This window comes from Rhinolophus sinicus, chromosome 16 (genome assembly GCF_057876585.1).
Source record: "Rhinolophus sinicus isolate RSI-liver-muscle chromosome 16, RSI-T2T, whole genome shotgun sequence".
Taxonomy (NCBI): domain Eukaryota; kingdom Metazoa; phylum Chordata; class Mammalia; order Chiroptera; family Rhinolophidae; genus Rhinolophus; species Rhinolophus sinicus.
The window spans coordinates 151,217,353-151,241,121 of NC_142516.1; the positions used below are offsets into that span (position 1 = coordinate 151,217,353).

Here is a 23,769-nt window from a genome sequence, read left to right on the forward strand (position 1 = left end):
TAGAATTGAACCAGGTGTTGGGGGAAAATGTATGTAGAATCGGTTCTCATGAGGAGGGTCTCAAGAGTATCCATCTGACAGTTTCACATTGTTGCATATCTCTAACTCAATGCCATGACTGAGATGATTCGAAATAAGGAGAAGAAATTACGTAAGCCTTGTTTCTTTTAAATGGTTTCATGCTAGGTCCCTTTCAAACCTGTCTTCTACTTGAGAGCCAAGCATCTTACAACAATTGTCCTCTCTATTAGGTCTCCAACATTTCAATATACATTTCTCTATGGCTAACCGTCATATACTGCATAAGGTAAGGAACTGCTTTATTAATGTACTCTACTTTCTTAAGGGTCAGTACCCTTCAAAAGAATAGCTAACATTTATTCAGTGCTTACTATGTGCTAGGCATGGTTGTAAACAGCTGAAATGTGCTATCTCATTTAATCCTTACAATAACCCCATAGTACCTATTATCCCATTTTACAGATAAGGAACACAGGACACAGAAAGGACAAGTAACTTCTTCAAGGTTACACAACTAATAAGTGGCAGAGCTGGGGTTTACTCCAGGCAGCCTGGAACCAGGGTCCTTACTACTTTTTTAAAAAGTACAGTTTTTTAAAGTTTTAAAGGAATTTTTACGAACACAGACAAACATGCATGCGGCAAATTTCACAAGTGAAGCACGCATATGCAACCAGAAACCTGAGCATTACCAGCACCCCAGAGCCCTGCTGTGCCCCATTCTAGTCACGGCTGCCTTCTCTGACTTGTAACCACTTACGTGAGTTTTGCCTGTTCTTGTACTAAAATAAATGGAACCATGCTATATGCATTCTTTGGAGTCTGGCTTCTTTCCCTCATCGATGATTGTGAGATTTATCCAAATGGTTGTCGATGGTTCATTCTCATGGCTGTGTAGTGTCCCATTGTGTGACTATCCCCCACTATCTACTCTATTGCTGATGGGCATTTGGGTAATTTACATTTTAGGCTATCACAAAGAGTGCTGCTATGAACATTGTACGTGTGTGTTAGTAAAAATATGGATGTATTTATGTGGGGTACACCCCTAGGAATGGAATTCCTGGGTCACGTGTCCAGATTTACTAGATGCTGCCACACAGGTTTCCAAAGTGACTGCACCATTTGACGCTCCCACCAGCAGGGTGTGAGCATTCCGTTTGCTCCATGTCCTCACCAACGTTTTCCCTACCACAATAATTTTTTAAACTTTATTTTTTCAACCAAAAGTCATTAAATCAACATTTCTTGAGAGCCTATGTGTCGAGCACTCTTCCCAGTGGTGGGCACATCCGAGCCCGCGCTCTTAAACGGTATGTGACGGTGCCTCCTCTCCCGGTTCCCCTGACCAAAACCTCCACAAGCGTGTTCAAGTCCTTCTATCTCAGGAGAGATGCAGAGATGCAGACAGACAGACAGTCCTACACTACTGCTGACTGACCATCCTTGCTGCAAATGTCACGGAGCACGGACTAGCTGTAACAGGTTCTCAAATCGGCAGGATGTGGTCTCTTGCTTTAATAAGCTCCCGGTCTGATTTGGAAGATGCACCAATAACCAAGTGCTAACCGCCCAGTAGGATTATGATAGAAGCATTAGGCACAACACGAGCAGCCAGGAGGGCACCTTACCCAGAATGCAACCCCTGCAGGACAAGGAGGGGTTAACCAGGATGTGAAAAGAAGAGGGAAAGGCCCGGGGGGCGGGGTGGTAAAAGCTGAGCAACCAGAAAGCATGGCAAAGTAGCAGGAATTGTGACTTCATGTACTGGTCAGGAAAAACAAAACACAGTTGCCAAACACTTGATTTCCAAATAGATTTTTAAGTCATGCTAGCATAATAAAGCATCAGATCAATTGACCTGAAGTGGCCTTCGCTACCACTGAATAATGTCATAAAACAATACCTTTTTAATATTTAACAGTTGAATTGTTTTGTTCACATGTCACTTCTATGGACTCCCTTATCCAAGAATCTATGAGCTGTACCAACATTAATTCATTCTCCAAATAACCTCATGAATGGAGTAAGCGTAAATAAGTCAACATCCATAATTCATTAAATTATAATAAGAACAGAAGTTAAATATCTTGGCAAAGTCACCTAGAGAGATCGATATTCCTTTCAACTTCAAGGAAAACGAGTGTAATCTAGAAATATACTTCTTGAACTGTCTATTGCTCATTTAACTTGACAGGTAACAATGAGAGAATTTATCAGAAAGTAGATAGCTGTTTATTTCTAACTACTAAGTAGCCACAATGGTGAAAAGATTTTACCTAAGCAAAGCTTAAATCCTAAAGTAGAAACTAAACATATGCCAGGAATAAAGAATGCTCGAGATAAGTAACTCCATGGTTTTAAGAACTCTGAAAATAGAAGAGCCCGAAGATGAGACCCAAACATGAGAATATCTGAACCAAAACATTAATGATAAATCTCATACACTAAAAGAGAATAAATGTAAGATCATGATGACCTATTTCCTCGATTAGGGCAATTGATTCAGTGCTCTAACTTTGCACGCTTTAAAAGAAGTTTCTTTATGTCAATCAAGTCTTACTTGGAACAGTTTATCTAAGACAACAAAAGCAAGCCATTCAGGAAGTTAGTGGTTTGAACAACAAAGCAACAGTGGAAATAATGTAATTAAATTTCAACTCCCTATGATGGTGAATCATGTTAATGGGTGCCTGTTACCAAAAGCTTGCACAAGGGTGGGGGTGTTTTGGAGGAAGAGGGGAGGATTTGGTAGATTTTGTTATTAGATTGGTGCAAAAGTAATTGGTGCAAAAGTAATTGCGGTTTTTGCAATATATATTTTTTTAACCTTTTAAACTGCAATTACTTTTGCACCAACCTAACACAACAAAAAGAAGGAAGCTGGTTTGAAACAGCCCAAATGGAAGAGTTGAGAAATAGTTTTCAAGGTTTTGCAATAGCCCACCCTGGAGTCATAAAACATAATCATAACTTGAATGAAAGCAAGAAAGCAAAACCAAAGGAAAAACGGGGCAATGACAGAAAACAACTACAATCTTAATTTTCATCTCCCTCTCCTCTATTAGAGGTGTTGATAAATGGAAAACAGATGAAATCAAGTTAGTTGATTTGTTGGTTTTTATAGGAGTTCTATTTAAATGAAGTTTGTGAATTCCTCTACGTGTCACATGTCATTTTTATGCCCCTATTCAATCATTGCGGGTAATTAGAATCTGATTATATTTACAGTTCTTAGGCCTTGACAATTCCTTGATCTAAGTGGACTTTATGGAAGTCACGAGGGCCTTTCCTTGTGGAAGGCACTGCTGGGGACAGAGATATGAGAGAAAGTCCATATCTCAAGGAGCTAACATGTTCTCAATAAGCAGTTTGTTTCTTGTTGTTGTTGTTGTTGTTTTGTTTTTTAAATAAAATCTGTATTTTCCATAAGGCCTTGGCATGAAGGGTCTGTTATTTGTAAATACTACCAATCTGTAAATCGTGTTGTTTTCCATAACCCCTAGCTCTTGTGTTTTATAAGGGAAATTGGCAAATTGTAGGTGTTATAGCTTAAGTCACCACAGAAGAGCTAATAAAGACATCTATAAAGATGAGCGATATCTTAAATACTACATGAAATTAAAAAGCAATCTTAATAATAGCTAATACAATACAGTCATCGCTAATACAAAGTGTTTGCTCTTTTCTAATCAGTTCTAAGCATATATATATACACTTTCTTAACTCACAGTAACTCTGTGTAAGGAGTACTAGCATTATCCTGATTTTACAGATGAGAATCTAGACACGCAGAGAGAGAGTAGGTATAGATAGAAAGAGGAATGCTGGGAGACCAAGAGTGGGAATTGGATAGTTCGATGCAGCATCAAGAATGTAGAAAAGAGGAAAACCTTTCAGAGTCCGTAATTTCCAAACTGAGTTTAACCAAATACTGAAAGGAGAATAAGAAATCCCAATGGTACTAAAATGACTTGGGTGACTGAGCACAGCAAGCACAGAAAAGAAAAAATCATGAAAGACAAGTTGAAGTTACAGTGCATATAGGAATCAGCCTTACCTTCTGAAGAAAGATTTAAACTGTTTTCAAAATTCTGACAAAGACATCCTTAATAATTGTCAGGAAAATAAAAACAGTGATGTAGAAAAGATAATCCAGATAAGTAAGCCATGTCTTTAATATATAAGACAAACCATGAGAAATATGGTTTTGTTGTATATGATACCAAACCCTGAAATAAAAATGTATCATTTAAATGAAAAATGGTATTTCATTTAACTATCATTAAAATGTTTCTAATCTTCAGGAGCACAGTCTCAGTTTTCATCTCAATGTTTGGTGTCATGCACATCTGTGCGAATCTCATTATCAAAAACTCGTTAGGAGAAAATTTATAAATCAGGAACACATCTTTTTAACATAGGCAGGGGAGTAAAAAAGTTAGTCTTGGGTCCAAAACAGCTGTTTTTGTTTCCCATTGAATAAAATTTCAGAATAAAAACTATTTTTAAATGTATGAAAGAAATTCTCTCAATGACAAATACATATAGCGTACTGTAACAAAAATTACGAAATAGGATATTATAAATCATGCAGTTTAGAGCAAGCATTCTAGACTTCGGCTACCTGGTTTGAGTCATAGTTCAGCCTATTAGTTTAGTCCAAGTTCTCTTGGACACATTAGGTGAACTCCTTCCTTAGTTTTAAAAAAGGGAGTACCAAGAGACCCTATTCCATAAGGCTGTTGTTAGAATAAAAAAATATTTACACTGTTCTGCTTGATACATGGTAGGGACTCAACTTGTTAGCTACTATTTTCATTCTGTGTCATTCTATTAGCATTTACTATTTATGCATAAACTATACTAAAGAGAAAAGTAGGAAATCAATTTTTTGAAGAGTTCTAAAGTGATGTAGACCCGACCAGCTATTTTAGTAATTTTAGTAACTTTTAAAAATTCTATAACATTTGCTCTGAAGACCGAAGAAAAATCAACAGCCTGACTGATAGCAAGACACATGCATACACGTGTGGCTTTCTACAGAGGCATGTGGTATATTCTCATGGAGCACAAAATATTTGATATATTATTATTTCTAATTTGTATCCCTGGGGTTTTCCCAATGCAAAGAAATACGCCTAGAGAAACTATAAAAAGCAGCAGCCCGTAGTTAAAAAACAACAACAAATAAATTGATCTGTAAATGCCAAAGCATTCACCTGCAACTGAGACTGGTCACATCTGGGTGTCTGTGCCACTCCTAGAGTATTTTTTTTTCAAAAACTTTGCATATGTACAATTTCTTTATAAAGTTTATTAGGTGCAGCTTGTTAAGGCCATAGTTAACAGAGCATAAAAATGAAAAACAGTAGTTCATTTAAATATCATTAAAATGTTTTAATCTTCAGGAGCATAGTTTCCTTTCAGTTTCACCTCAAAATTTGTCTAGATGCTAGCATCTGGCACATACCATTTCCAATGGACAAAATCAAGGCAAGCTTTTAATTTTCTGCTGTCACACTTCATCAATCTTTCCTCCCTATTTTACACCTCTATTCCACTTTTCCTCCACCTGGCTTTATTTTGTGATGTCCAGTGGATGAAGGTTAGAGCTCTAAATCCTATGCCTTGCACTCTTTAGAGACAAGATACCATGTAACACTAATGCAGTATTAAATGCATTATTTGCCAATAGAGCACATAAAATGTTTACTCCTGAATGATGTCATCAAACACCATTTAGCAGGATGTCTCATTTTCATAACCCATGTGGGAAATCTATGTACCTTCATTTAGAATATGACTTTATATACATTTCCTATGAGCCAGAAACATACAGTACTTACTTTTGCTCAACATAGAGAGGATCAAAGAATTCCGTTGTGATTTTGTTTGCATACAGGGAACAACCGGTCATTGAGCATAGCCCTAAAAAGTATCAGAGGGGAAGTACCATAGTTAGTGATATTTCATTAACACGGTGAACGTACCTTGTTCGGAAGAAAGTTACTATTTACCTGACAGTATGAAAACAATCCCAGCCAAACAAGCGATCTTTGCTTTGGTTTTATCTGAGCCTCCGACTTTGGTACACTTCATTCCAAACAGGGCAAATATGGAAGCAAAGAAGCCCAAGCTGACAGCGGCAATCATAAGTCCTCTACATGCCTGGATATAACCTGCAATTAGAGTCATTCACATTAACATCAACAGGTGGTTGTCCAGGGATCAATCCTTATTTTACATTGTCCTTTTGAATGATTGGTCTATTTTCCAAAATAATAATAATACTAATAACCATAATTGTTAAAGCAGGTGGTGAAGACAAGTAAGAAAGCAAGTTCGTCTATGTAGAGTGCCGGTTCTATGTCACCACACACTTTTTTTTTAAATTTATTTTTTAAATTTATTGGGGTGACAATTGTTTGTAAAATTACACAGATTTCAGGTGTACAATTCTGTATCACATCATCTGTAAATCCCACTGTGTGTTCACCACCCAGAGTCAGTTCTCCTTCCATCACCATATATTTGATCTCCCTTACCCTCATCTCCCAGCCCCCACCCCCCTTACCCTCTGGTACCACACACTTTTAAGTTTGGCTTATACATAACCCTCAGATTAGAACTTTGAGTGTTGTTATTCACATATGAGGAAACAGGCATGCAAAGTTTATATGATATGTCAAAAAAGAGTCAGAAAAAGGCAAAAATGGATTCCATCCAGATCTGACTACAAAATCCACGTAACACTGCCTTTCAGTGCAGGAAACATCATCTGCCACTATCTCAACCCTCTTACTCCCTTGCATATGGGCCTTTTAAATAGATATTTTAATGTTTTTGACATTAGAAAATTTATAATTGGGCAGCATGACTTCCCAAAGGATCAAATCTTCCAATATTAGTGAAACCTTATAAATGACAGCAACTAAAATATCATGAACCATGAGGAGTCTAAATCTAGAAGTATGTTAATGGCATTGTATTATTTTCAGGGTGCATATAAGAAAATTTGGTTAAAAAAAATTGGTTATTTACTAGAAGAATATTTTATAATTATTAAATTAACTGACTGTGTATATGCTTTCAAAGTAACCCTAAAAGCTTGTTCTCTTGGTTTGTTTGATCATTCTTCCTACACCCTGCATTTCCGCAGTCACATATTTTTATTTGCACAGCCAGGGTGGTGGCAAACTTCAGCCTGGCTTTCGTCCAGACACTAACAAATTTTAAATTAATAGGGTTTAAACTAATAAACTTTTACCACATAAGGTCATTTTCATTTCAGCCTGAGACAATGCCATATTTCTAAAATAGTCATGGCACCCACTAGGTGTAAGTAAATATTTGCTAAGCAAATGAACATACATGAACATGCGGTTTACATTTGGAATTAAACTTGTTAATCTGAAAAAAAAACTTGTTAATGCCAAAATACTGAAAGTCAGTTATTATAAGTATTCAAGCAAAGGCTAAGATAAAGAATAATGCTAAAGCTATGAGAATCATAAATTCAGGGAATAATGCTGGCAGGTGACCTTCAGTCCATGCTTCTTTGGGAAAGAATAAAATTTTAAGTTTTAATCCTAGTCCTGGGATCCATTTTGAAGAGTACACACGCTCTTTTTTAATTGAATAAATTTAGGGCCCCACAAACTGCAGTGACGATGATCTTCCGTTTTATAGTGTGAACTACTGCCAGACAGAAAATAATTTCACTGATGGTGAAACTATCAAAAACAGCAAAAGAAACTTACTTTGAGCAAAACAGAACAATGGAGGCTGATATTCGCAATCGCAATTATGTGGCAGGGCCCCATGGGTCTCTGCTGCCAATAGCACCGACCTAGCTCTGTTTTCCCCTTCAGCCCTCCAGTCCCCCTGCCAGAACCCAAGCAGCAGGCAGCACCGAGAGAAGACACCTGTTAGTGCTTTGCACGATTAAAGAGTGTCTACCAGGAGAACACAAACGGCTTTTCATGTACCACCAGAGCTACTGAAACAGTGTGAGTTCATTATTTTTTGAGATTTCTTTTCATCTGTGATTTTGAGGTGTTTTAGCCAACTCTGACTGTAATCACTAAACAGACAAAACAGTGTGTGGGATGTAACCTCATATAATATGTGTAAAAAAAACCAAAACTATCCCAGGAAACTTTATCATGCCCCATGATTTGCCTTTACTATAGTAACCTTATAGGTTTTATGAACAGAAAATGCAGGCGCTGGCAAACAGTTAAGCCCTCCAGTCAGCCCATTTAGACCATGGAATGCAGTTTCCCAGATGGTAAACAGTGGTTACAATCCGAGACCAAAGCATTCAATCGTTACTATGACTGGGAAAATAACAGCAGTCTTTAAACTTATTTAACCACTACGCATAACCTTTTTTCTGAGTTTCCCACTCAGGTTTTCCACCTTAGCCCTTGTAGCTGCAGCAGGACCAGTCCCTTGGCACAAGTCCAAGAGGAGAGATGGGGAGAGCAAGGATCCGACTTGGTCAGGTCCACCCTCAGTACCACTTAGAACCCTAATGTAGAGGGAAAGGTACCTCTTTCTCGAGTGAAAACAGTACCAATACATAGGCTGCTAACTTGTCTCATGCACCAAAGAAGGCTCCTCACCAGCACAATCATTGGCTAGATTTTCTGAAACAGGGAGCAAAGAGCAAGGGTTGGGGTTCCTGGGGACCAGGTCCCCTGCCAGCCATAAATGCAATCCAGTTGTTGGTAAGCCTGGTTTGTAAATTAGGGGTTACCAGTCTCTAAAACACCCATATACCCAGGCCTTAGCTGACTCTCAGCCAACGCAGTTTATCTTTTGCAAGGCAGACCTCTACAACCTTGCTTTTTAATAGTTCCTCAGGGCAAAACTTTTAAGTAATACCATCAAGCCAAGTGGTGGTAAAAACTAGTCAAGGAGGCCAGTTATTTTTGACAGGTCTAATTTACTGACACAGTTAATAGCTAATTAACACATTAAAGTGCTGAGGCATGCACATATTTACTTAGAACTTCTCTGAAGTATAATTTATAGTTAATTCTCTTCAAAGAAATGGCAAACATTTCCACTAACAAAAATAGATGGCATATACTAAAAACAATCCGCCTGAAAATGATTCTCAGCTGAAGTTCAAGTAGTGTTTTGAAAGGAACATGGGTTAGCAATAAACAGAAATCACTAGCTCATTCAACCATACAATTTTCAATTAGTAAAATACAGTAACTTGAATGAATTTTGTTAGAGGAAACCTTCAAGTTGTCCCTTAAAAGTTAAGTGTTTTCCAAACGGTGTGTACCTGATTTCCCATTTCAAACCAGTAAAAATGAAAATATTCACTTGGTGGAGATAATTTCCTAGTAACACAGGAGCTACTAGTTGCTGGATTAAAGGGAGGGGGGAAAAGTGCTTTTCTTATGCTAGTAGCTTTGTGTACTTTTTGCAAATCCTTTGAAAAAAGAGTAGTATGGGGGGAAGGCATGAACTTTGAATTTCAGCTCTGGTTCTTCTATTTACCCCTGTGTACCCTTGTTTACATTAGCTAATCTCTCTGAGTCTCTGTTTTCTCATCTGTAAAACAGGGATAACAGCACTTACTTCACAGGATGAATAATATGAACAGAGTGTCTGGTGAGGGTAGAAACGCATTGAAGCTTCCCTTCCATAATACTAAGATTGATTCTAAGCAGAAACTGGGGTCTTAACAGGGAAATCCATTAAATCTAGACAGTTAGCTTTTCTCGGTCTCATTTTCCTTATAGGGAAAACTAGGATGACCATGATACCACTTGATGAGGAGGAATCAGAGCTTTGACCTCATATGGGAAATTCAAAATAATGACTCCATCATCTGCATCCAAGAGGCTTGTTCTTCCATCTTAGACGAGGGAGCCTGAGCCTTCTCTCTCCCTTCTTGGATTTTCTTCTCAATCTATACCTTATGCGTGGTTTAAGGGGAGGGTTTGCCTGCTAAGGCCTGTGGCCACCAGGGCCCACTACAATGCAGCCTTCCCCTGGCACTGCAAAGGTAGTGTCACGAAGTCCACGTGCAGCACGCTGTGGGCAGGACCTGCCCCAGAAGCAGCAGTCAACAGATGTGGCTGCCCTGGGAACACATGGCAGAGAAAAGACAAGCAGACGGGCCTGCTCTGAGAAGTTCCAGTTGAAGATGGGGGAATCAACTCCTCTCTAAATGAAAGTGCAGTCGTGTCACTGAATCCCCCAAAATGTTATTCTGGGAGATACAGAAAAGTAAATCCATCGCTTTGGGGTAGGCAATGCCTTCCTTCCTAAGCCACGAATGGCAGAGCCAGAGGGAAAAGTCTGATAAATCTAATAATGGTACACATTTCAAAGATTTGTATGAGAAAAGTCTTCAGAAATCTAAAAGACAAACAATGGGCTGAGACTGCAACATATAAAACAAATCAAAGACTGACATCCAGAATTAAAAAAACAACAAAAAAACATTTAAACCAAAAGGAAATAACAGAACCATGGGCATAGATATGGACAGGCAATTCACAAGAGATAAAATAAAATAAATGAACAGTACATAATAAGATGGTGAAAATCACTGGTAATCAAGGAAATGCCAATTAAAATAATAATATGATAACATGTCACCCATAACATTGGATGAAAAACTTAACGGTGAGAATGTGGAGAAATAGGTATTCTTATACACTATTGTGGAATGTTATTTGGCAGTATAGACTGAATAGTAAAACAAATATTCTACTGCCCTGATGATACCATTTCTCATTATCTACTCTATAAAAATACACATATGCACACACAAAGAGAAAAATATAAAAATTTTCAGTAAAGAGCTGACAATGAAAAGATGGAAGGGGTCCAATGTCCAACAGTGCATAAATGGTTAAATAAACCAGTTTGTCCAGACTAATGAATACTATGCAGTCATGAAATATAACTACTTCTATATGTGCAGACTGGAAAAAACATGTTATTAATTTCAGAACGTTGCAGAAAAATAGGTAATGTGATGTCATTTATGTATTTTAAAGTCATTATCTAGATACATGAATGCACTTGGAAGGATATTTTGCAAGCTGGGTTGTATATAAATGTCACTCCTCTATTTGATCCATTCTCAACTCCCTATAAGAGCTTAATAATTGAGCGCTATGCCTTCCTTCTTCCTCACTGACCACCATGCCCGCAAATCTTGATACCACCTCAGACACATAAGGTGAAAACTTCACTATTCTGCACCCAATAATCTCCAAGGAGCATTTATTTCTCTCTTCTCCCTTGTCCTCCCAACTGTCCTATAGAAGGACGCATACCTATCTAGCACACTATTTCAGGTAATAATACAGTTACAACAGAAGAATGCACTTCGGACAGTAACTGTCAATCTCATACTCCTGAATGCAAACCACAGAAACAAGAGCCTGCCTGTTCAAAGCATCTACCTGGATCCATGCTCTGCAGAGCACAGGAAATTCAACAGTAGTTCTAGGGAATCAACAGTGTCCCAGCTACTAATTTTACACAGCAGGACACAGACCCGGGTGTCACCCATCTAAAACTAGACACATATGCCCTTACAAGAAGGTCCCATCAAATACCACATTGAGCAACAGTTTGCTTTTCATGGCAAGCACCATCTTAGGGGAATTAAATCTTGTCTTTTATTTACACAGCTATGCAAATAAAAACTTGCAGTGCAGTAATAAAAGAAAAAGAAAACACCTCAAATCTAGAAATAATGTAAATGACTCTCCTTAAGTTTCTGCCAGGATCCATCTAGTCATGTGCTATAAAATCCTGAAAGAGCCCAGAACTTGAACAGTTATTGTCACCACGTTGACATCTACTGTTGTCTTGAAACTAAAAGTCAGTTTTTTATGTGCACATCTACCTGTTGCTATAATGCAATGCAATATAAAGCCTAATTAACAAAAACAATGCAGAAAACAATTTTTAAAAGAACACCACGAGGGAGACCCGGAGAGCAGACAAGGGTGCATGGACACAGAACTTGTCAGTCTCCCGCACAAGATTCTTGCTGGCGCTCTACCCTCTGAGACACAGCTAAGGGCTATTTATTTTCCTAAATTCTGGAGGAAGCATTAAAGCCTAGGCTGGCACGTTTGTAGAAGCGTTTTCTAGGGGGGCACTCCCTCCCCTCCTGCACTGTTGCCTTTTCTCCTGCCCACTTTTAAAAGAATTCACGAAGCGGCTAAAGGAGTTCAGGGCAAGCTGATTTCTCTTTGACAAGTCAATGGTACCATTTTAATCAGAATCTAGCTCTTCTAGGGAGGGCTGGATGGAGCAGACATGCCCCTTCTGCATGACTCCGTGTCCTAACAGTCCCACAAGAGAGAGATGGGCGTCCCACAGCCGTGTCCTCTACTCTCAAGACGGCAAAGCTGCTTCCCTCCACCCCCGATGCCTGAAAATCACCCACGCCATCCAGACCTGTCTGCGTATAACTCCCACCCCAGGGTCCCAGGCTCAGACAGGCGCCCCCGCTGAACAGACCTCTGGGGAATCTCCCCAGTTCCCTCAGGCCCTGGGGGGGAAGTGGGACCCGGACTCGAAGGAGTCTGGCCTGGGGGTCCCGCGGGGGTCGTGAGGCCCAGCGGGCGCCCCCGCCTGCTGGCCGGAAAGAAGTGAGAGCCGGAGTGGGGGCCGAGGGGATGCAGACCGTCCAGCGCCAGCATGGAGGGGAAATCCTTGCAGTTGGAGACACCCGTGGAGTCGGTAACGCACGTCTTCCACAGGTTGGCCCAATAGGTGGCGGTGGTGATGACCGTGCCGTCGATGGTGGACACCTTCCAATAGTCGGTGGGCAGCGTGGAGGACACCAGCACCCATCCCGAGATAGAGACCATAAAGGCGATAATCTCCGAGGCTGTGCTCGCCATGCCGCCCGCTGCAGCAGCGCTCGCGCTCACGTTCCCACTCCGCGCCACGACCCCCCGCGCGCCCGATCCCAGGACTCCGCCTCCTGCACCCCCGCCCCCGCCCCGCCCCGCCTCTCCCATCCCTGCCCGCAGACCCGGCGCTAGGGGGCGCTCACCGACCTGAGGACGCGCCCTCAGGGCTCGCGGGGCGCCTTTAAGGTCGCTATCCAGGTCTTCCCAGCCGGTTGGACTGGCGACTGCGGTCGGGAGAAACGCTGGCCTGCGCTCCCTTTCGTCCCCTGCCACCTCATCTCGGGGGCCGAGGATTCGCGGAGAATAGCTCTCCTGTTGGACAGACTGGCAGCCGGATATGGACAACCCGTTGCGTCCCACCTCCCTCCTCCCCTCCCCAGCCTACCCAAGACAAACAGCTTGACTTCCAGAGTACCTTGTAAAAGCAGTGCGGAAAATGCCTCTTGCGTGCCCTGCAAAGACGGGGCGTGGGAACGCAGCCCTGGAGTTGCTGAGCTCTAAAGGTTTTCGTGCTACGCTTGTTTGGGTGACCCTGTTTGGCTTGTCAAGGAGGGATCGCTGTGGCAGTCCTGGTCTTGAAATAGGCTTTGCCCTAAAATTCTGCAGTTCTGTTTGGCCAGGTACTATGAGGAAAGTCATTGTACAGAGGTGCCTGGCACCTACATTCAAGATTGCCGCGTATGAAAGGCACAGGCTCCCTCAGAGCCTTCATTGCTGTTTGCAGCTTGAATGTTCGGGTCAGAATGCCGACCTGCTGATACTAACGCACTCCGCACAGGACAGGCATTTAAGACGTTTTTCCTGTAGGACTCTTCCAGCTCCCAGGTCTGAGTCTATTCAATGAATGATGGTTCTGTCACAGTGGAAACTGTTCTGTTTCTTGTTTTACTTTTTTACCACCTCCACCTTTCACACCTGATTAAAGAATAAACTCATTCATTCCTTCATTGCTGTCTTAAGGTATACACAAAGATCAGGATGTACTTTCGACTCCTGAGGTCACAAATCTGGGCACAAATGAGAGAACAAAGACACTGGCTTTATTATGGGGTTATTATTTGTCTGTTTAAAGTTCTTGCAGTTCTTGGGATGAACTTTCAGGATTCACTTCTTGCCAAAAGTAACCAAAGGTCTAAAACCTATAAAAATAAGTCCGCTACAATAAAGCTAGCTGCTGATCCTGTTTCACAATCTTTGTGCAGGGACACTTTGGTTCATTGTGAAGAATTTCTCAATTCCCTTTTGTCATTTTTTTTTTAACCAAATGGATACAGAATGAAATTTGAGGTGATTCGATGTCTATTGAGAAGACAGGAGGTTGGACTACAGAACCACCAAAACTTAGATTTAGAAGGACCATTGAAGACTGTTAGGACGTGCTCACACTCAATACAATTATCCTATCTATTTCTAGAGATAATACTCAGTTCATACTCTAACCTTCAGGGACACAGGTTCAGGGCATGGCGGGTCTAGAGATAATACTCAGTTCATACTCTAACCTTCAGGGACACAGGTTCAGGGCATGGCAGGGTGTGTTATGGTTTGGTTTGGTTTTGACAGCCTTTTTGAAAGTTTTTCTTCATATTGAACCCAAACCTATCTCTCCTTAACTTCCACCCAAATGCAGTCATGTGCACTGAGACACCCAGGGTAAGTCTTACTACTCTTTGGCTGTGCAGCAGCCCTTGGGAGGTTTGTGTATGTGTGCGTGGCCGTCTCGTGGCTTGTGTAAATGAGAATAAGGGTGAAGATGGTTGGCCTGGTGGGATGCAGACATGCTGACACTACTGTACTGTCCTTGGTCCCAACTTGTCCTGATGTGTCATGTTGGGTTCACCACTAGGTCAAATTTACAGACAGATTGGGAAGCACCTACCTAACCTCATCCTTTTAATCTTCCCTGCTATTCAAAACACTCACCTTTGGGTATTGACTACAAAGTGCCCTCTACTCTTTTGTATGATTTGCCTTTTTAAAGTGATTTTACCATCTTGTCTTGTGCCCTCCAGTATATTTCCACTATTATTTCTATGCTTTATTCCTCTCTGGATGATTTGCCTGTTTCTGATCCAATTTACTGTTTAGAAAGCACAAAAATTCATGAACAAAAAAATCAGGACATTCCCTACAGATTTTCCTAAAATTAAAAATTACACAAATTTTGGTTTTGCACGTTATTTCCTGGCCTTATTTGACAATCTTTTTGTGTATTTGTGTCTTCCTCATGGTAGGCACTCACTAAAATTGTTGATTCTTTTTTTTTTAATAAGACAAAACCCTTACTTACTTTTGACACACAAAACAATGTAGTGTTGTGACCCTGGAGACACAAACAGGTCCTAATTAATCAAAAGCTTGGATATAAATTTATTTGTTTGGAAGCAAAGGCATATTGTTTGTTAAATTAAGGAACTATGAAGTATGGTTTGGTGTTTTAGACCAGTTCCCGAAAGTTATTTAGCAGATAATGTAGCTCTATTATACTTTTAAAATCCATAAACCCAGATCAGCATTGCAACATAGCTTGCAGAGGAAACAAATTCTGAATTCCAACTTGAACTGCAAGAAAGATACTCCCCTCCACCCAACCACTCTCTGCTCCATCACTGAATCAGCCCGTTTAAGCCAGAATCTCTGGGGGTGGCTCTAGTAGTGATCTTTCCAAAGCTTCTAATTTACAACCAGGTTGGGAACCATGGCTCTGACCATTTGAGATTCACATACATGTGTATGAACCGTTAATTTAGTAAAACAGATGAAGTGTATCATAGAAAGAATATTAATTTCTTGGTTGAAAACTTTGAAAAAAAGAAATATTCTTTTACTGTAGAGATTATAACATACAGTTTCAATTTAAAAGGAGTTGAAAATACCACAAGCAACCCATAAATTAAGAGCTGGATGGCAGTACTATTAGTTCCTTTGCCAGCTCAAACAGACTAGGATCGTCATGCTTGTGGACTTGATTTATATTCTACTTTTATCCTTTGTTTATTCTATGAGGTTGGACAACCCTAAATTCTTTTATTTCCCTGGCATGTACTGCATATGTACTATAAAGAGTTATATTTTAGACCCCACAAATGCCTGACCAAAGGATGAAAAATATTAACTTTTTTTAATACCTGAAGAATATTATGTAATGAATCAACCATTTATTTTACAATGTCTTATATCTAAACTTTTCAAAACCAGTTTAGTCAGAAGACACCTAAAGTTACTACAGTCTACCACATAATTCAACATAAATATTTCCAGAAATTGAAACAGACCAAACAGAGATTTTTAAAAAGAAGTAATGGGTGAAAGGCCCGTTTTACTTTAAGATTACAGAGACCCAAATAACCTTTGCAGTTAATCTGCAAACTGATTTACAGAGTACCTTTCAACTGATAAATGCTTCCTTATTTTCTTTAAGATTCAGCTCACAGAAATTTTTATTTAACTATTCATAACAAACTATTCTTATTAAAATATAAAAGTGAATACAGTTAGAAAATTACTTTTCCAAATTATTCAAAGTAACATCTTAATTAACAATAATTTGGTCTTTACAAAAAAATAAAACTGTAGCTTTTTCCACTATGAAAACGACTAATTTATCCATAAATTAATAAGTTTGTCATGAATATATTTTAATGTCTTGAAATATATTCTGAGCCTTTCCACTTTTGAGACCTAAGCCACTGAGATTATCGTTGGAAGTTATTTCTTTGGCATTATTATGCTTATTAAGAAAAAATGAAGGATTCCTGGGTGGGGAGTGGGGGGGGCATGTTGTTCATTAGGAGTGAAACCAGTTTAGCCGACTGAACAGGAGATTTGCAGAAATTCTTTACTTGCGATTCAACTCACCTGCCAAACAACACAAGTGTGCCTTTCAACAGCTCAAGGATTTTCTAAGCATCAAATTTGGTTTCAGTATACATTAGCTCCTTCCTAGATTCCGGTGAGGTGGCGTGCATCTAATCAGGTAGGAAGAAACTGAAGTCCTGATAAATGTGGCATTAATTAAAAAAACAACTGCCCAGGAGCCAAATATTGTTAGACCAGGTTAAAGAAGACACGAATACCAATACCAAGATAGTAAAATAGCACGTTCTTTCTTCTTACATTTTCTCTAACACCCTTAGTTTGTCTCAATACTCTACACTAATTCTATATTTGTAATCTACTTAGCATGAAAGCCACATAGTGACAGGAGTCGTTTTGAGAATGAACACTCATGCTTATCATTGTAATACTGTCTGTCTGTATGTATGTATATAATATATGAGTATATATGCAAATTATAAGAAAACAAACAGTATCTTATTTTCCCACTTGATACCCTCTGAGACTGTACTGTATCAGAATATTTCAATGGGCCTATTACAAATTAGTGCCATATATCTTGTGGATTTGTTTTTCATGCATTCATTTAAAACCCACTCATTCTCAATTCTGAGGTCTCTTAGGATCACCTAGATTCCCCTTGAGCCCCTGAATGGGTAAAGATTGGGCCTCAGAAGCTCAGAGCTGTCTTGGTGAGCACCCTTCCCACCTGAGATCACTCTCATTCTGGGATGCGGTAACCGTCCAGCGCTCGTAGATGGCTTTGCTCTATTTTGCTGGTCAATAGACATCCTATGAGTGTTCATTCAACCTACCCACTCATGTTGGGCCGCACTGAAATCTACATATTTTGGGCAAGTTGTTTTATTTATCTGAGTTGCAGCTTCCTCATTTGTAAAATGAAAGAGTTGTTTTGGATGATCTCCAAGAACATTGAACTCCAGAAGTCTCTGCATCTGATTCCTATTGAGCTCAACCAATCACAGACAAAATCTACAAAGAGAAGAGAGGCAAGAGTTTTCCTCTGGTGTCCCCACCACTTTCTTCTCTTCCCACTTCGTGACATTACCTCGTGAGCTATAGTTAAAAGGGTTGTAGGTGTATGGGGTTGTGTTGGAGGAGGAAGTACATGAAGATAATGTTTTTTGAATCTCTATGTGTAGTGTTACTTTCAATTCTTATTTTTGTTCATTAGAAACATATGGCATGGTAGTTCAATTCATGTATGAAACAGGATGATATAAGGGATAGAGGGCAGATGAAGGAACTGACAAGACACCTGATAAAATTCTAGCTCTGTGTGGCCTTGGGCAGGTTACTTAATTGTTCTTCAACTATAAAACAGGAATAAATAATGGCTTCTTTTGAAGTTATTGTAAAGATGAGAGACAATGTGTATTGTCTCCAAGGACCTGGAACATGGTAGATATTCAATTCATAAAATGGGGATTATACCGTTCACTCATCCTCTTTCATTTCCTCTTCTCTCTTTAAAGTTAGAAAATGACATTTTTGCTGAAAGTGGTATTCATCAGAGTTAGACAGACATGCAGTAAGTAAATAAGAATGGACTGTATTGTAAATCTCAAAGTAAAAAAACAAGAAGTGTTTAATAGAGTGCCAACGAAGAGGCTGGTGCTGAGAGCAGAGGGTGAGAAACCAGGAACTAAGAGTGAAATTAGCCCAGAGGAAAGAAATTGTGTGTGTGTGTGTGTGTGTGTGTGTGTGTGTGTGTGTTTCGGTGGGGGTGAGCTCCAAAGAGAAGTGTGGCAAAAGTGAGAAATAAAATTAGATGGCAGGTGATGTAAAAGGAGGTGGACACCTACAAGACAGGATAAGGGTAACAGAAATGCAAGGAGAAAGGAAAAAGAAATAAAGGGGTAAAAAAAAGAGATGAGGAGGGGAGGCGGGGACCTATAAATAGTGGAAGGGAGGAGTAAGGTAGCGCTGAAAAAAGATGGGTGGGCGTTGAGGCAAATTGGAGAATTGTTTTCACAGCCCTCATCTTTCTACATTACTATGTATAAGGGGTGGGAAACAGCACTTTCTAGAGCCTGTTACAAATGAAGAGATTTTTCCCTCTCCCTGGTGCTCAGAATAGAGCTAGTGAGAGGTTTATTTAAAAGTACTCAGAAGTCCCATGTTTACCATTTGGCTCACTTCATGGGAAAAGTTATTGGAAGTTTAAAATGAATTCTTTAGAGGTCAAAACTGCAAGTTCTTACAGAAACATACCCATAAGCAAATAAATAATTATGAGTTTTTTTCAAAATGTGGGCTTTCTCCTATTTTTAGCTAACAAACACATATATGAGAACCTTTTAGGTACCAGTTGCCATTCTGAGTAATTAACTCATTTAATAGCAACCTTAGGAAATTGGTAGTATTTTCGTTTCCATTGTACAGATCCTCATCTGTACAACCAGGCCACAGAGAGATGAAATGACTTCCTCTGGAAGGTGGTGGAAGTGGGGATTCAACTTAGCCAGTTTAGATCTAGCGTCTACACTCCTTCATAGTAAGTTGCTTCCTATCAAGACAACTCCTTGTAGCTTGTGTATTCCTAATATCCTCTGAGTATATGAAAACACACACACAATGAATTAAAGCAATTCTAGATAATTTGTATTTATCTTTCTAATGCAGGAGAATGGCTTTTATAATCAGATTGGAACAGAGTATCTAATTTCCTTATCAAGTTCATTGTTTGACTAGATGTTGTAACAGATGAATTGAAGTTCATTAATATGCTGTTTAACAATGTCCTGGGCAAGTCTGATTCATTATATCACAGTTTGTGTATGGAACATTTATCTTTAAATATGTGTGTGTGTATGTGTAGATGTATGTATGTTTATACATATGTGTGTATATGTGAATGTATACACACATGCTAAAAACAGTTCCTTAGAGTACTTTTTCAAGTCTGTCTTTTCCATCCTTTGAGTTCTGTGCTATGCTCTCAGCTAGTTAGCATTTAAGAGCACCACCCTTTTACCTTATTATCCTGAATTAGGGGTGTTCTGCAGTGTGTTATGGGCTGTCTTTTCTATGCTTATTTTGTTTTATGATGAAGCTTGACCCATATTTGCTGAAAAATGTGTGCTACAATAAAACAAAGAAAAAGTGTCCCACTGAGATGTTAAAATGCAAGGTGTTTTTTGCGTTGTTGTTTTTCTTTTTCTTTTTCACCAGGTGCGGCCTGGTTGTTTTTGAAATGGCTGTGCTCCATGTCATGCCCATGGCAGTGCACGACGGTCCTTATTTTCTCATATCCTTGAAAATACTTGTTTTATCTGACTATGTAATTGTTATTTTACTACTTTAAAACCCAAATTTGTCCATCTCCAAAGTTCATGTCCTTATTATATTTAAATGTTATCCTAGTCATTGTCATGCGGGAGACCCTGCTCGCTGTGCCATTTGTCGTGCAGGGAGGCCTGCGAGGTCTCTGCTCCCGCTCCCCACATAATGCAGGATATGGTGAGGCCAAAAAGGAACACCCACGGAGCCACAGATGGGGGAGTCATACCACTATATTCTCTCTGGCGGCACTATACTCTCACTGGAGGCTGGATCCACACTGTCCGCAAGCCGCCATCCACACTTGCCAGCCAAGCCACCATCTTCTTGCTAGCCCCCATTCTTCCTCCCTTCCTCTCCTCTTCTCTCTAGCGTAGCCACAGCAGTTATATTAGTGGCCAATGGCTCACTGGTTACAGCTGACGGCCAACTAGCCACAGCTGCTGGCCATCCAATCACAGTTGATGGCCATTTACTACCTGAGCCAGCACCTGTCTATGTGAGGCCGAGAGCCTGGAAACTACTTTCTGGGGCTCTGCCCCCACATCATCCAAATTTTGAAGACATGTTTTTAAAGATGAAAAATACAAATACTGAAAAGTTGCAGACATTCCTGTATCCAAAGTTAAAAGACAGGTCATTATCCAAACAGTTTTGGTTCTATGGCTGTTTGTTTTTCACCATTGACCTCCTCTTACCTGATTATGAAAGAAAACTAGGGGTGTGGAAAGAGAGAAGTTTGTAATAATGCACTGAGGTATCAGGGAAACGTGTCTGTGTTTCAGTACTAGGGCAACGAAACAGAGGCTAAGAGATGAAAATAAAAGGGAAACAAGTGTAACATGTAATAACAAAGGAAGTTGTTTCCTTCTAATTGATAAAACATTGATTGGAGTGAAGGCGATAGGGTAGGAGATGAAGAGGATTTTTAATATGATCTTGTATTTGTGTGTGGAGTGAGGGGGGAAGCAGGGCCATTGACCAACCTCTGCTCGATTGGGTTGCTTTAGCCATCTCTCTCGATAGATAGATGATAGATGATAGATAGATAGATAGATAGATAGATAGATAGATAGATAGATAGATATAGATCGATACAGATCTGATATATATCTCTATCTACCTATATCTATTATATCTTAGCACTAGAGATTTAATGCATCTAAAGAGCAATAATTAGTGCTGTTGTTCTTGTGTGTTTGGGGAGATGAAGAAAAGGCAGAGTAGAATGATGGAATTAAGCATTTAGATCATGTCAACATGACCAGTTCTTCTTTGCTTTTTTCCTTTAGAGCTAAATTATCCAAGTGTTGGAAAAGAAACTTGTGACCAGGATATCCTCATCACCAAATTTTATGCGTTAACTGCCAGGTGTGCCCAAAATGCGTTTTCTTGCCCACTGATCTTGGCCTTCCATTTCCTCTACCATATCCTTGAAGGCAACCCCAGCGGCCATGGAATTTTCCGGGGGTGCCTTTAAGGAAATGATTGAGAAAGCAGAGGTGATCAGAGACTGTTGAACATCACTGAAACCTGGGAGGAATGACCACATATTAAGGGAATAGTGGCCTAAATACGCTACAGCCAGACGGTTGTTTTGACTTCTGGGGATTCACAGCGATCAGGGAAGCCAGTGTAAGACAATGGGATTCATTGCCATGAGATGCTCAAAAAGCCCAGTGTGGAGGCAGAGCCCCAGAAAGTAGTTTCCAGGCTCTTGGCCTCACATAGACAGGTGCTGGCTCAGGTAGTAAATGGCCATCAACTGTGATTGCATGGCCATCAGCTGTGGCTAGTTGGCCATCAGCTATAACCAGTGAGCCATTGGCCACTAAGATAACTGCCGTGGCTACGCTAGAAGGATGGGGGGCTGGCGGGAAGATGGTGGCTGAGCTGGCAAGAGCGGATTGCAGAGAAGCGGATGCCGCCAGCGAGAATACAGTGGTATGACTCCCCCATCTATGGCTCCGTGGGTGTTCCTTTTTGGCCTCACCATGTCTTGCATTCTTATGTGGGGAGCGGGAGCAGAGACCCCGCAGGCCTCCCTGCATGACACCCATATAGTTCACTCAGTTTTTGCTCCTTTTTCGAGAACAGCATTATTATTCACTGAAGCAATTCAAAACACGTTTATTGGGTGCCTGTTACACTGCAGGCATCCTTCGATACATTGTAGGAATGGTGAATAAAACAGACAAACTCTCTACCCTAATACAACGGACATTTTCCTGGAGAAGACAAGAACACGGTAAGAAAAATATTTAGTGTATCAGATGATATACGCTAAGAAAAAATTTTAAGCCAGTGAGGAGGGGGGTGTTATATGAACTGTGTGTGTGTGTGTGTGTGTGTGTGTGTGTGAGTGAGTGTGTGTTGGGGGGTGGTTTTTGAGTTTTAGTTAGGTAGCCAGAGAAGCCTTTCCTGTGAAGATGACTTCTGGGTAAAGACCTGAAGAAATGAGTGAGTTAGCCATGTGGACAGTTTCAGGCAGAGCATTCCCACACTGGGGCAGTGCATCTGACTTGTCTAAGCAACATTGGAGAAGCCAGTGTGACCGCAGCGGGGGGAATGGAAGGGAGAGCAGTGGGCGGTGAGGACAGAGAGGCAATGCGGCTTCTGTCTGTATGTGCCTGCACGTTTCCATGAGTGTCTGTGTGCATATCTGTGTCTGTGTCTGTGTGATCGCTGTGTGTGTCTGTGTGTCTTTGTGTATGTCTGTTTCTGTATTCCTGTGTCTGTGTATGTAGCTGAGTGTGTATCTGTTCCTATGTTCATGTGTTTGTGACTGTGTGTCTGTGTGTGTCAGGGTATATCTGTCTTCGTCTATGTGTGTGTCTGCATGTCTCTGTGTATGTCTGTTTGTATGTTCATATGTCTTGTGTCTTTGTATGTCTATTTCTGTGCAAGCCCATGCATCTTCGTGTGTGTTGTGAGTGTGTATGTATGTGTGGAAGTGTATATATAAGCTTGTAGAGGGCTCTATAAGTCCTAATAACAACTTTGGCTTTTATTCTGAGTGCAACGGGAAGACATTGGTAGTTTTTGTAAAGAGATGGGATATCTGACCTGCATTTTAGGATTACTGAGAATAGCTTGAAGGGAGTTCAGTGCAGAAGCAAGGATCCCAGTTGGAAGGCTGGTGCAATCGACTGACTGATGATGGTGGCTTTGATGAGGCTGGTGGAAGTAGAGCGGAAAGAAATGGTCAAATTTTGCATCTATTTTGAGGGTAGAGCTGATAAGATTTGCTGATTAGTGGCTTTGATGTATGAATGAAAGAGAGAAGTCAAGGAAGACATAAGGTTTTCGGCCTCAGCCACTGGAAAGATGGACTTGTTTCCTGAGATAAGGAAAGGTCTAGATGAGCAGGTTTAGGGGTGAATATCAAGAGTTTGGTTTTAGACATGTTGAGTTTGGGCTACACCCTCGACAGACATCCAGGAGGAGAAATCAAGTAGGCAGTTGAATCTACAAGTTCTAAAGAGAGATGGGCTAGGAGATGGGAAGGAACCAACAAAAGAGCTGGAGAAGGCATAGCCATCCAGGTTGGAGAAAAACCAAGGAGAGTTCTGGAAGCCATGTAAAGAAACTTTTTTTAAGGAGGAAGAAGTGGAAGGATTAATAGTGTCATATGCTGCTGAGAAGATTAGTCAAATAAAGACTGAAGAAGAAAGACCTTGGAGGTCCAGGA

The 23,769-nt window shown here is 40.3% G+C and overlaps 1 protein-coding gene across 3 annotated transcripts in view; it reads right to left on the bottom strand.

The window, feature by feature from the left end:
- Positions 1-23,769, bottom strand: part of CLDN10 (claudin 10) — a 103,058-nt gene that overhangs the window by 8,226 nt on the left and 71,063 nt on the right. For 2 of the 3 annotated variants that reach the window (XM_019737174.3, XM_019737173.3), the window contains exons 2-3: positions 6,042-6,203; positions 5,871-5,952 (exon numbers count right to left, since the gene is read on the bottom strand). In XM_019737174.3, coding sequence (XP_019592733.1) covers positions 5,871-5,952; positions 6,042-6,203 — 244 coding nt within the window. Of the gene's footprint in view, positions 1-5,870; positions 5,953-6,041; positions 6,204-12,706; positions 13,002-23,769 lie in introns of those variants that run through there. The other variant, XM_019737172.3, reaches the window with a different exon arrangement.